At 42.9% G+C, this 14,342-nt stretch overlaps 3 protein-coding genes across 9 annotated transcripts in view; 2 read left to right on the forward strand and 1 right to left on the reverse strand.

Annotated features, from left to right (window-relative positions):
* XPNPEP3 (X-prolyl aminopeptidase 3) overlaps positions 1–10,010 on the reverse strand; it is a 70,600-nt gene extending 60,590 nt beyond the window's left edge. For 2 of the 6 annotated variants that reach the window (XM_009217372.4, XM_003905593.5), the window contains exon 1: positions 9,747–9,906. In XM_009217372.4, coding sequence (XP_009215636.1) covers positions 9,747–9,810 — 64 coding nt within the window. In that variant the 5' untranslated portion in view covers positions 9,811–9,906. Of the gene's footprint in view, positions 1–4,042; positions 4,131–5,846; positions 6,021–6,336; positions 6,360–9,746 lie in introns of those variants that run through there. The other 4 variants (XM_009217373.4, XM_003905594.3, XM_031656264.1 and 1 more) reach the window with 4 other exon arrangements.
* DNAJB7 (DnaJ heat shock protein family (Hsp40) member B7) lies at positions 4,496–5,745 on the forward strand. Its single transcript, XM_009217374.3, has one exon. The coding sequence runs from the start codon at positions 4,705–4,707 to the stop codon at positions 5,632–5,634; it is 930 nt and encodes a 309-aa protein (XP_009215638.1). The 5' UTR covers positions 4,496–4,704; the 3' UTR covers positions 5,635–5,745.
* Positions 10,011–10,057: 47 nt separating the features above from the next.
* Positions 10,058–14,342, forward strand: part of ST13 (ST13 Hsp70 interacting protein) — a 34,080-nt gene continuing 29,795 nt past the window's right edge. The window contains exon 1 of one of the 2 annotated variants that reach the window (XM_003905590.4): positions 10,058–10,527. In XM_003905590.4, the coding sequence (XP_003905639.1) occupies positions 10,418–10,527 (110 nt within the window). In that variant the 5' untranslated portion in view covers positions 10,058–10,417. The remainder of the gene's footprint in view (positions 10,528–14,342) is intronic. The other variant, XM_009217375.3, reaches the window with a different exon arrangement.

A 14,342-nucleotide genomic window follows, 5' to 3' on the forward strand; every position in this document is an offset into this window, starting at 1 on the left:
AAGTGCCAGGCTAGATATATAAATTAAGGTGTCATAAGCACACAGATAGCATCTAAAGCCCTGGGAATGGGGATTACCCAGGGAAACTGAACAAAGCCTGGCACTGTAATATTTTAAGTGTGAGAAGGAACACAGGAGAAAGAAGGAAAATAAGAAGAATGTGGTATTTAGGGCCGGGTGCGGTGGCTCACGCTTGTAATCCCGGCACGCTGGGAGGCCGAGGCAGGCAGATCACTTGAGGCCAGGAGTTCGGGACCAGCCTAGCCAACATGGCTAAACTGTGTCTCTACCCGCCACCCCCTACCCCCCACAAAAAAAGAGTGTGGTATTTAGGAAGTTAAACAAACAAGTGTTTTCAGAAGTGGGGAGGGCCAGGCCAGGCGCGCTGGCTCACGTTTGTAATCCCAGAACTTTGGGAGGCCGAAGTGGATGGATCACCTGAGGTCGCGAGTTCGAGACCAGCCTGACCAACATAGAGAAACCCTACTAAATCTCTACTAAATCTCTACTAAATCTCTACTAAAAATACAAAATCAGCCGGGCACGGTGATGCATGCCTGTAATCCCAGCTACTTGGGAGGCTGAGGCAGGAGAATGGCTTGAACCTGGGAGGTGAAGGTTGTGGTGAGCCGAGATCACACCATTGCACTCCAGCCTGGGCAACGAGTGTGAAACTCCATCTCAAAAAAAAAAAAAAAGGTGGGGAGGGCTCACACTGTGGCAAGTGCTGCAAAATATAAGGAAGCCAAAAGGACGACCACTAGATATGGTAACATCAAAGTCACTGGAGACCCTGGCGATTTTAGCAGAGTAAAGAGGACAGAAGACAGATTGGAGCGTGCCAAGGAGGGAATATGATGTAAGAAAGCAAAGACACTGAGACAATACTCTGGATAAGTTTTGTTGTGAAGAAGCAGAGAAAATGGCACAGCAGATGGCTGGGAGGCAAAGGATCATCAAAGTAGGAATGCAGCGAAGACAGAAACAGAGGTGCTAGATCTTATAACTTTATACTCCATTGAAATTAGTTTTTTCAAACTATATGAATTTCTTTTTTTTTTTTTTTTTTTTGAGACAGAGTCTTGCTCTGTCGCCCAGGCCCCTGGAATGCAGTGGCCAGATCTCAGCTCTTTCACAAGCTCCGCCTCCCGGGTTCAGCATTCTCCTGCCTCAGCCTCCCGAGTAGCTGGGACTACAGAGGCTGCCACCTCGCCTGGCAGCTGGACTTTGTATTTTTTTTTTTTAGTAGAGGCGGGGTTTCACCGTGTTAGCCAGATGGTCTGAATCTCCTGACCTCGTGATCCCACCCGTCTCGGCCTCCCAAAGTGCTGGGATTACAGGCTTGAGCCACCGCGCCCAGCCGGCATGAATTTCTTAAGAGCAGAATTTCCTATTTTCTACCTTCTCTCTGTATCATTGTGTCAGAGGTGTTCGAACCAGAGCAACTCCATCTTCAGTAGGGGTCTGGTAAAATAAGGCTAAGACCTGCTAGGCTACATTCCCAGTTTAAGTTAAGGCAGTCTTAATCACAGAATGAAATAGGAGGTCAGCACAAAATGCAGGACATAAAAACCTTGCTAATAAAACAGGTAAGTTATAGTAAAGAAGCTGGCCGGCTGGGCGCAGTGGCTCATGCCTGTAATCCCAGAACTTTGGGAGGCTGAGGCAGGCGGGTCACCTGAGGTCAGGAGTTCGAGATCAGCCTGACCAACATGGAGAAATTCCCTCTCTACTAAAAATACAAAATTAGGCCGGGCATGGTGGCTCATGCCTGTAATCCCAGCACTTTGGGAGGCTGAGGTGGGCGGATCACGAGGTCAGGAGATTGAGACCATCCTGGCGAACATGGTGAAACCCTGTCTCTACTAAAAATACAAAAAAATTAGCCAGGCGTGGTGGCGGGCGCCTGTAGTCCCAGCTTCTCGGGAGGCTGAGGCAGGAGAATGGCGTGAACCCGGGAGGCGACGGAGCTTGCAGTGGGCGGAGATCGCGCCACTGCACTCCAGCCTGGGAGACAGAGCGAGACTCTGTCTAAAAACAAGGTGGTGCATGCCTGTACCAGCTACTCAGGAGGCTGAGGCAGGAGAATGGCTTGAACCCAAGAGGTAGAGGTTGTGGTGAGCCAAGATCCCACCATTGCACTCCAGCCTGGGCCGTAAGAGTGAAACTCCGCCTCAAATAATAATAATAATAATAATAATAATAACAAAAAATTAAAAATTAAAATAAGCCCGTCAAATTTAGACATTGCAAACATCTTCTCCTAGACTGTCACCTTCCTGTGAACTTTACCTGTGATATTCTTAGTAATAAAAATATTAAAAAAAAAAAAAAGAAAAAAAAGCTGGCCAAAACCCCTTAAAACTAAGATGACAATGACAGTAACCTCTGATTGTCCTCACTGCTACACTCCCACCAGCACCCTAAGAGTTTACAGATGCCATGGCAACGTCAGGAAATTACCCTATATGGTCTAAAATGGGGAAGCATGAATAATCCACTTTCTGTTTAGGATATAATCAAGAAATAACCATAAAAATGGGCAACCAGCAGCCCTTGGGGCTGCTCTGCCTATGGAATAGCCATTCTTTATTCCTTTACTTTCTTAATAAACTTGCTTTAATTTTACTCTGTGGATTCCACTGAAATTCTCTCTTGCACGAGATCCAAGAACCATCTCTTGGGGTCTGGATTGGGACCCCTTTCCAGTAACAGTAGGTTCTTAATATCTGTTTGTGGAATGCCTACAACCTAAACTCTTTAAGTCCTGGTCTGAGAAATGCAGTAGAGTGGAATGAGGAGAACCTGGAATCAGACTCAAGTTTAAAAATCACGTTTTTCACTAACAAGCTACGTAGCCTTAGACAAATTACTCTATCTCTCAGAACGTCTGTTTTCGTATGGGCATAAAATACTTATTTTGCTATAATGCTGTGTCAGTGAAATGAGCACTTGCTGCAGTGTGACTCAGAGGGTACCCAAAAATGTTCAACATTATTAGTTACTATTTCCAATGGCAGGCAAATTATAATCATGGGTATGCCACACATAAGTACATGTAAGTACATATACTGGAGAGAATTTAAATGGAGTTTTAAGCATTGCACAATACCTCTCAAAAACAAGTATATAAAAAAATTAACGCAAAGCAAAAAAATATTCAGACCTGACAAATGGTCTTGAAAGACTAGAAACATACACTGCAGTTTTAGATTTCATTATACTATCATTTAAGTGAGGGGTTATAAATGTGATGGAAAATAAAATAAACACAACATAGAGGAGGAAAAACAAAGATCATTATAGGGAATTTTCAGAGACAATAAAATGAGCCAGGTATAGAATATAAGTTCTTTAAATTTGGGTCTAGACTACTGGTAATTTATCCCCAAAGCAAACCACCTTTGGTCTGTTTCTACCTGGGCTCTTGAATTCTACTTTCCCATACATGACTGAATTTCCAAATAGCAACCACTGATCCATTACAAAAGTAAATCACATCATTAAACTTGCATATTCCCCATCCCCACAAAGGCTTCCCACTGTACTCGAAATCAAGCGCTAGCTTTCAGTGCAACAGTCCCAACTGGCAACAACCAAAACGTCCACCGACATGGCCAGTGGCTACCATATTAGATCACTATGTGGCTGACTCTCACATAGGTCTCAGCAATAATCTTCTGAGGCTTCTCCTCAGAGGCCTTCTAAACCCAATCTAAAGTAGCGCTCTCCCCCAGCACATTGTTCTTTATTTTTTTTGGAGCACATATCACATTATCTCGAACTATTTTATTTGTTCTATTATTTGTATTCTATTATAATGCAAGCACCAGGAAAACTGGTGTCTTTTGTTCAATACTGTTATCACCAGTGGCTAAAACGGTGCCTGGCACAAAGTAGACATTCAATAATTATATAGTGAATACATAAACACGCAACTTTCCAAATCTTTAATTACATGTTGTATAGCAGTAAACCTTGGGTGGACAAAATACTATAATCTCAAAATGACTTACCACTGGCATGCAGAAAGTTAACTTACCAGGCTACTTCCTCCAAAAGGGTTTCATTGACAACCCCAGCCTGAGCTGTCTCTCATATAATTGTTTAGCATCCAGTACTTCCTCTCATGGTAACTCTTGTTATATTGTAACTAAGTTACTTGGTTTTATCTCCCACTGAACTGTCTCTTGACTGAAATAAATATGTCAACTGTTTGAGTACTTTTTTCACACATAAGTCACTACTTCATTTTCCTAAATCAAAGCGTGGAAGAGGTGGGAAGTAATTAAGGCCCAGTAATCTAGAGGTCATACTATGCAAGGGATATGGTGTGTCTATTAGCAACAGGTTCCATTGGCTTATGAGGCACTGCCTGAAGCTTCCAGGGAAATATATAGGGGAAACAGTCCAGAGGATTCAGGATGGTCTGGTATGACTCTGGACTAGCTCTATCTGGACGGCCCAGTCCCTACACTGACCCCAGAATGACACCATAATGCAGCCCTCTCTGACATATTTGTAACTCTGCTTGCCACATAATCAGTATCCTCATCTCCTAGCGCATGGTAATAACATTGTCTTTAATATAAAGATGTACCTATTTGCAGTCACTACCTCTATCACCACCACCAGCAGAGCCTGAGCTAAGGAAACCACGGTTCTCAATACCCAGCACACCCACTTCCAATTATCTGTTAAAACATGGTGGATTACTATGAAGTTCTAGGAGTGCAAAGATATGCTTCACCTGAGGACATTAAAAAAGCTTATCATAAAGTGGCACTTAAATGGCACCCTGATAAAAATCCAGAAAATAAAGAAGAAGCAGAGAGAAAATTCAAAGAAGTAGCTGAGGCATACGAGGTATTATCAAATGATGAAAAACGGGACATTTACGATAAATATGGCAAAGAAGGATTAAATGGAGGTGGAAGTCATTTTGATGATGAATGTCAGTATGGCTTCACATTCCATAAGCCAGATGATGTTTTTAAAGAAATTTTTCATGAAAGGGACCCATTTTCTTTTCACTTCTTTGAAGACTCGCTTGAGGACCTGTTAAATCATCCAAAAAGCTCCTATGGAAACAGAAACAGAGACGCAGGATCCTTTTTCTCTACCTCCAGTGAATATCCAATTTTTGAGAAATTTTCTTCATATGATACAGGATATACATCACAGGGTTCACTGGGGCATGAAGGCCTTACTTCGTTCTCTTCCCTGGCTTTTGATGACAGTGGAATGGACAACTACATATCTATTACAACTTCAGACAAAATTGTTAATGGCAGAAATATTAATACAAAGAAAATTATTGAAAGTGATCAAGAAAGAGAAGCTGAAGATAATGGAGAGTTGACATTTTTTCTTGTAAATAGTGTGGCCGATGAAGAGGGCTTTGCAGAAGAATGCAGCTGGAGAAGACAGTCATTGAACAACTATTCACCAAAGTCTCACAGCTCCAAACATGTATCTCAACGTACTTTTGTGGACAATGATGAGGGAGGTATATCTTGGGTTACCAGCAACCGGGATCCACCTACTTTCTCAGCAGGAGTCAAAGAGGGTGGTAAGAAGAAAAAAAAGAAGCGTAAAGAGGTGCGAAAGAAGTCTACCAAAAGGAATTGTTAAATTGACTCTTCAACATAACATTTGAAGACAATTGTGTGTGTTTTGGTTAATCACAAATTTTGTAGATAACACTTGTTTAATACTATACTAAGAGCTTTTCAACACTCTTAACAGGATTGTGGACATTTGGTTAGTAGTTGTTTGGATTGGGTATGTCAGAAAAGGATGAGTTTGTTGTGACAGTTGGTGCTATTAAGAATTTGCCTGGGTAATAGAGTGAGATCTTGTCTCTACAAAAAATTTACAAATTAGCCAAATGTGGTGGCACGCAACTTGTAGTCCCAGCTACTCAGGAAGCTGGTAGGACTGCTTGAGCCTAGGAGACATAGGTTGCAGTGTACTGAGATCACGCCACTGCACTCCAGCCTGGGCGACAAAGTGAGACCCTGTCTTAAAAAAAAGGAATTTGGAAAACTGCAAAGAGTTTTTTACTTCAGAATTTTTCTTTAGTAGAGTGTATAGCCTATTTTATTTCTTTTCTCTAATTAAAACCACTATACACATTTCTGAAACATGCATAACATTAGGAGACAAGAAGGTATTAAGACACACAGGTTCAGACTATATAATTATTCATGAAATGACTTTTTTCCAATGGAGGTACAGCATTTGATGCATAACTTAAAGGTACTACAAATTAAAAATTAAAGTATAAAATATTTTAAGTTAAAAATAAACTTAGTTGGGTGCAGTGGCTCACACCTGTAATCCCAGCATCTTGGGAGGCCCAGGAAGGAGGGTTGCTTGAGGTCAGAATTTCATGACAGTCTGGGTAACATAAAGAGACCTGTCCTCTGTGAAAAAAATTTTTAAAAACTTTAGCTGGGTGTGGTAGTACGTGCCTATAGTCCTAGCTACTCAGGAGGCTGAGGTGGGAGGATTGCTTGAGCCCAGGAGTTTGAGATTGTAGGGAGCTATGATATTGCCATTGCACTCCAGCTGACAGAGTGTGACCCTGTCTCTAAAGAAAAACAATAAAAAATTTAAAAAATTTAAAAATGGGTAACATTGTAAATTTTATGTAGTATATTTTACCACTCTTTTTTTAAGGCCAGTCTTACCCTGAATTCAGAGCAGTCTGTATGGTAGGCCATCACTGAATCACTCCAGATAGGAAACTTTCTATTTTTGTTCAGAGTTTGTACACAAAATCTACAAATACGTTACATTGAAATACCACGTATAGCCATTTTAATTTAGTCATGTTGGGAGAAAAACAGATGGGTTACAAATACACCAGATATCGAGCAAATCGTTTGAGTTACGTCTAGCAGCACTAAAACTTATTCACCTTTGGCCAAATACAAATACAAAATTGGAAAAAAATGATAATATCTGCTATTTTTAAAAGACAGTTATAGTCAAGAGCTTGTGTTTTGTATCGGTATTTGATTTTTAGTGGGCAGATGGGAGAAGGAAAGGTTATTTATTCTACAGAAGAGACTGGGGACAATTCATATAAAAAGTTTATTTTCAGAAAATAAAATAATAAAAGCCCAGGGTATTTTAAATGCTTCTTATATAAGATGTGATATTTAGTAAAGTTTATCTGTTATCATGTATGTGGTAGTAAAGTTGAAAAAAATTGCAATTTTCCAAAAACTAAAGCAAAAATCAGTGTCTCAGAAAATTTAAGAATGTAATGACATGCCCTGTAGTCCATTTCTTCACTCTTAACAGAAAACCAAAAATTTAGATTTAATCATCTTACTCAATAGCTTAAAATTCCTCAAAGTTTTCCCACCATCTAAAGGAAAAAGCTAATTGTTTCGTAACATAATATACAAGGCCCTCCATGAGCCAGCCACCAGCTTTTTCCCAACTTGATTTCCTATCAGCTCCTTGCGCCCATCTTACGCTCTAGCTCAACTTTTTCCAAAATCTGTTCCAGGGATACCAGTTCAAGACTCATCACAGAAAAGGGGTCCATGGTCAAATACATTTTTACACATTTTGCAAATTACTGCTGAACACATCTCTTAGAAACCTAGACTATTAAGGGCTGGGTGCAGTGGCTCACGCTTAAAATCTCAACACTCTGAGAGGCTGAGGTGGGAGGATCACTTGATCCTAGGAGTTCAAGTTTACCCTGGTCAACATGGCGAGACCCCATCTCCAAAAAAAGATTTAAACTATTATGTACATTATGAAATGCAGCATTCCCCAAAAGTATTTGATCACAGATTAATTTTCGTGTAATGCCTACTATTTTGTCTAAGAACATATTTCAAAAAAGCTTTTCCTAAGCTGGGTGCGGTGGCTCACGCCTGTAATCCTAGCACTTTGGGAGGCCGAGGCCGGCGGATAATCCGAGGTCAGGAGTTTAAGACTAGTCTGGCCAACATGGTGAAATCCTGTCTCTACTAAAAATACATAAATTAGCCAGGCATGGTGGCGGGCACCTGTAATCCCAGCTACTCGGGAGGCTGAGGCAGGAGAATCGCTTGAACTCCGGAGGTAGAGGTTGCAGTGAGCCAAGAGATCGCGCCATTGCACTCGGGCCTGGGCAAGAGTCAGACTCTGTCTTTTTAAAAAAAAAAAAAAAAAAGAAAAAAAGAAAAGGCCGGGCGCGGTGGCTCAAGCCTGTAATCCCAGACTTTGGGAGGCCGAGACGGGTGGATCACGAGGTCAGGAGATCGAGACCATCCTGGCTAACACAGTGAAACCCCGTGTCTACTTAAAAAAAAAAAACAAAAACAACAAAAAAACTAGCCGGGCGAGGTGGGGGGCGCCTGTAGTGCCAGCTACTTGGGAGGCTGAGGCAGGAGAATGGCGTAAACCCGGGAGGCGGAACTTGCAGTGAGCTGAGATCCGGCCACTGCACTCCAGCCATACTACATGAATGCAATGCTTAGTGTTGGCCATTCCTTTTCAGAGTTCTGTGCCTTTACAAGCGTTCCTTCTGGTAGTACGGCTTTTAGTCATGTTGGTGACAGCCTTTCAAATAAAAGCAAATTCCAGGCCGGGCGCGGTGGCTCAGAGAGGAGGGTGGATCGCTTGAGGCCAGGAGTTCGAGATCCACTTGGCCAACATGGCAAAACCTGGTCTCTACTACAATTACGAAAATTAGCCGGGCGTGGTGGCACGTGCCTATAATCCCAGTTACCTCCGGAGGCTGAGGCACGAGAATTGCTTGACCCCAGGAGGCAAGAGGATGCAAATGAGTAGAGATTGCCACTGCACTCCAGTCTGAGCGACAGAATGAGGGCCTGTCTCAAAAAAAGACTGAAAAATTGCACATCTTTCTTTTCACCTAATCCCACGGAAACTTACGTCTTTCTGTAGCTTTACTATGAGAACTGAAGAACAAGTTCTGTGCACTGGACAGTAACTTTTTATTTTTTATAGTAAGAAGTCAATGTAATTAACATTCCATTTTGAATGAATTCAAGTATATCAACATGAACATATGCCAAGACATAGCTTTGATGTCAAATACCATACGTGCTGGTTCACACGCTGTTTATATATTGGCCCAAAAAACTGAAATACAATCCAATGGCAGATCCGCCTGCAAGGAAGGTGATTCAGTTTTCACTGATTAAGCTTTATGTTCATCAGATTAATTGCTCGCAATAGAGGACACCCTACAAAAAATTATTCTCCTTAATCCTTCGTCTTGTCTTTGCAAACAGGACTTTCAGACACAGAATGCCCCAGGAGTATTTCCAAACAGTTACCTTTCCTAAGAAGAGCTGCTTAAATAATCTGTGTTACTAAGACACGCTTCGTGTTTATTCTGGAGCAAGCTCTCATGCCTAACAGAAACAAGAGCTACTTGATGTGAGACACTTTGTCACTTATATCACTTATTTGTGATAATTGCCACAACTTCGGAGTCCGAGTAACTTGGAAGACAGCCCCTCTGGGGGATGGCACACTTTTTTCTCTGCAGTCATTTCGGCTTCACAGAATACCTGAACGGTAGAGAACACACTGGGACCACCCCTTTCCAGGAGCAGCCGGTATAGAAGAAATCCGCGGAGAGCACAGAGGGTTGGGGAGCGGAGGCCCCACCAGGAGAAGGGTCGGCCGAAACAGGGATCGCCTGAGACCAACTTGGGTCCCTCCAGGGGACACCATGGGAGGAGACCGTGGGAGGAGAGTCTAACCTGAGAAACTGCGGATGTTTGCTACAGCGGGAACCAGCTTGGGGGCTGAGAGCAGCCAAGGCATGACGGCCTAACTCACGCGTCGGGAAGAGAAAGAGGGTAACCGCCTGCAGCGCCGCGTCGCCAGGAAACCGGGCCAGCCCCCCCCGCTTCCGGCAGGCGTCGCTCCCGGGCCTTCCTTGCGCGGCGGCGCAGGGTGTGACGTCATGCCCCGACGTGGGACCGCCTCTCCGGTGCCACACCCTTTTTTAGGTCGGGGTGTTGAGTTCTACTGGGTGCGCGCAGCCACACAGTGTGTTCTCGGACGTTGCTCCCTGGAGGGGATATCTGCCGCCTTCTTGAAGGCGCCCATTTCTGGGGTTGGCCCATCCAGGGAGCTGGTTCCTAGTTAAGAATATGAGAATGCATGCGCAGGGAGGCAGGCAACAGCACGAACAGCCACGCTTCTAGAAGGTTCTAGGGAGCGCGCAGGAGCAGCGCAGAGAGAGTAGGAATGAGCAGGCGGAGGACCCGGGGTCACGAGACCGTTGGGTGGGAGGAGCCAGCGGCCGGGGAGGTTCTGGTCTGTTCTGCCTCGCGGCAGCCGCCCCCTTCTGCGCGGTCACGCCGAGCCAGCGCCTGGGCCTGGAACAGGGCCGTAGTCCCCCAGCTTCGCACACCACCTCTCTACCATGGACCCCCGCAAAGTGAACGAGCTTCGGGCCTTTGTGAAAATGTGTAAGCAGGATCCGAGCGTTCTGCACACCGAGGAAATGCGCTTCCTGAGAGAGTGGGTGGAGAGGTGAGACCGGGCCTGAGGACCGTTGGGGGCGGGGAGAAGCATGGCCCCAGGGGGAGCCGGGCGGGAGCTGGCTCCGGCCGGCGGGCGAGGCGGGGTCGCAGCCCCTTCTTTGCCCGGGAAAGGGAGGCGATTTCGATGGGTCATGGAGGATCGCGAGCCCTGGGTAGTACAGGAGCTGCGGGGAGTCGGAGGCAGACCGGGTTCCTCGCACCCTGAGGTTGCCAGGGGTGTATCTTGGGCGAAATAAAAAAACAGGACTGCGGATACGTCGACACTGGAGACGCGAGGAGTGAGAACTGCAAGACTTAGCTTTTGCGTGGGGTGGTTTTTTCTTTCAGTCTCGTGTGCCCTGCTCAGGTCTCATTGGTATATAGCGGTTCCTTTACGCACTATCCCTTTACATTGTGTTATAATAATATAACACTAATAAGTTAAAAGTTACAAAATTATTTAGTAAGTTAGAATAAAAATGATAGCTGTAAAAATGATTGTCTTTACCTTACAGCGTTTTTAGCTGCGTAGGATTAATTATCTTGAGAATCACTTTTTATACCTCCGTTACTTGGCGTGTTATCACTCCAAACACTTCTGAGAAAAATAATGTTTTAAGTCCTGGCGTGTTTCCAGGATGTATTCTTGTCTTTAACTGTAGAGTACTTCGCTACGTGCAAGGAGCTAATTGCCAAGGCATTGTGCCTGGTGCTAGGAAACAGTATAAGTACTATTTAGGGATACAGACGAATAAATACAAAAGTTCGTTTTGATATTTACTATATAATAGTAATTAGCACTTTACGTATTGAAATAGCCCCGAAGAGAGAAAAAGTGAGAAGGAAGTCTTCCTTAAGATGACTTTTTAAAAAGTTACTACTAGTGGATAACTGAAAAGATGACATACAAATTGCACTAAACAGGGATAAATAGCAACTATGCAGACCATTGCGACTCCTAAGAGGTGCTATTGTGAACATTATCTATTTAGTGATTTTTCTCTTTTAGAGACAGGGTTTGGCTGTATCATCCAGGCCGCATACAGTGGCGGGATCACTGCCTCTGATTCCTGCGCACAGACGATCCTCCTGCCTCAGCCTCCCAGGTGGCTAGCAGTGCAGGATCGAGCCACCATACTTGGCTAATTTAATTTTTTTTTAGAGGTGGGGGTCACGTTAAGTTGCCCAGGCTTGTCTTGAATTCCTGGCCTCAAAGGACTCCCCTGCCTCCCAAAGTGGTGGTATTACAGGCGGCAGCCACTTCACCCAGCCTGATATTTTTATATGGGAAGATGAGCTCATGATTACCAAATAGCTCAAAGAATATTAACAGGCTGGTTCTAAGGAAAAAACTCGTTGCAATCTGTCAACGTTGTATATTTTTTTCCTCTTAAGTAATTTTTCAATCTTCAACTCCCCACCAATTGTCTTAACTACTGAAAGACTTACTTATATGTGAAATTCTGAGACCATTTAATATTATTATGTTAATAGTAACTATGACTATTGGTAAGAAGTCTATTTTGCAAACTCCTCAACCGGGAAATGTCAGGATTAGGAATTGAGGGCTAGATTTTAGTCGTTTTCTCTATTGAACAGCTTGATGATCCAAAAGCCTTTAAGATATTTGTATGCTTTTATCCTAATTATAGGAAAGAACCTGCAGTTAATAAATTCTTTCTAAAATTCCAGGTAAAGTAAACAAGTATCACAGGAAGAAATAGCTAGCTCCAAGAGCTGACTGCACTTTAAGTGGATACAATGTTTTTGTTCCATTCTTACTAGTGAGGAAGAGGAGACACAGAAGGAAAAATTAACGCGTAAGAACAGTGTCCTCCTGACTTATGTTGGAGTGATTGTGCCTATATAGAGAATTCCAGTTGAAGGTCTGCAAAATATTTGTCAGGCACTATCTCCTCCCCACCCCCCCCCCAAAAAAAAAAACAACAAATCGTCGTATGCTTTATTTTAACATAGATAATTCCAGTTTTTCTTTCTGATTCCACTTACATTCTTGTGGCATCCTGAGTCGGCTTAAGTATGGGGTGAAGCATCATGGCATACGTTGGGACTTTATTCTGAACTTAAATTGAGATATTTAATATAGAAGCTTTTTCTCTTTATTTCTGTATTTAAACTAAGATTTTTATAAACTCTTGAGGCCTTTGAGTTTGTATCCGTTTCTCTCTCTGCTTTCATCAATCTGCAGTTCAAGATTATGGCTGATGGGGCTGAATACCGAGACTTCTAGGTCCAGACGTATTCCTAGGCCTGATCCTACTGTTAGGGTTACTCAAGTTGAAAGCATCTCAGTTTCTCACAGGCTTAGCTGTTGAAGAACAGTACATTTGCCTATTTGCTGTAATTGCTAGCATTGTTTATAGCTTAGTTTTATTTGATATAAGGATTTATTAGTTTAACAACCTTTTTTTTTTTTTGAGACGGAGTCTCGCTCTGTCGCCCAGGCTGGAGTGCAGTGGCCAGATCTCAGCTCACTGCAAGCTCCGCCTCCCCGGGTTCCCGCCATTCTCCTGCCTCAGCCTCCCGAGTAGCTGGGACTACAGGCGCCCGCCACCTCTCCTGGCTAGTTTTTTGTATTTTTTTTAGTAGAGACGGGGTTTCACCGTGTTAGCCAGGATGGTCTCGATCTCCTGACCTCGTGATCCACCCGTCTCGGCCTCCCAAAGTCTGGGATTACAGGCTTGAGCCACCGCGCCTGGCCTAACAACCTTTTAAATTGCACAAAGAGAAGTACTAAAAGTCTGAACTAGTCAGTGAGGATCCAGGAGACTGTTCTTTTCAAGAACTGTGTTTTGAGATGTTTTTGTTTTCCCCATTTTAGAGACAGAAGCATTCTCCCACTCTATTTTCTCCCGTTTAACAATTTAGTATCTTGTATGTGCTTTCATGGCTTTACTTAATGGTAATTAAGATCAAAGAGAGTGTCTTTGTATTCTACTCGGTAGCACAGTACATGGCACATGGCTTTTCTAAATACTGTAAAGGAAATGAACAGAATGCATTTCTACCCTCAATATAGGATTTAGAGTGTAGCAACCAATTTTTTTGTACATGTGTATAAATAACCATAGCACAAAGCAGATTAGAAGGTTATCAAATTAAGAGAATTGTGAATGAAGTTTTGTGTGGTACTATGTGAGAAAGGTCTCTACACTGGTCTTACTTGATTGTGTAACATAAAAGCCTGTAGTGACAAAGTCCAAGTGGCAGTTCTTGGCCAGAAAGTAGCTTGTTCTGAGGCTTGGAAGCATTAATTGAAATTTCGTACCTCCCAGATGGTGTTTTCTTCCATTAGTTAACTAGAATTTAGGATGTGAGAAACTAAATCTAGCTTATGAGTAAATCCTCTTTTTTTTTTTTTAAGTTTTTATTTTTTTGCAACAATTTCTAGCTCAGAGAAAAATTGCAGGTATGGTACAAAGAAATTTTTTCTGAACTAGTTGAAAGTAAGCTGCCAACATGCCCCAACACCATTGAGTGTGTATTTCCTACAAACAAAGTCTTTACAGTACAGATATTAAACTTAGGAAACTAATACTGATGCATGCATGCTATCTAATCCTCAGATTTATGTGTTGCATTAGTTGCCATGTCACCTAGTCTCCATTCTGATACAGTTCCTCAGTCTTTCCTTCAGTTTCATGATCTTGACAGTTTGAATATTATAGTCAAGTTATTTTGTAGACTTTCTCTAAATTTGGGGTTGTCTGGCCTTCCCTGAGTATTGGATTTAGCTTAATACATTTTTTGGCAGGAATATCACTTCCCCAAGTTGGTGTACCGTAAGTTATACTATGTCTGGAT

Source organism: Papio anubis, chromosome 16 (assembly GCF_008728515.1).
Source record: "Papio anubis isolate 15944 chromosome 16, Panubis1.0, whole genome shotgun sequence".
Classification (NCBI taxonomy): Eukaryota; Metazoa; Chordata; class Mammalia; order Primates; family Cercopithecidae; genus Papio; species Papio anubis.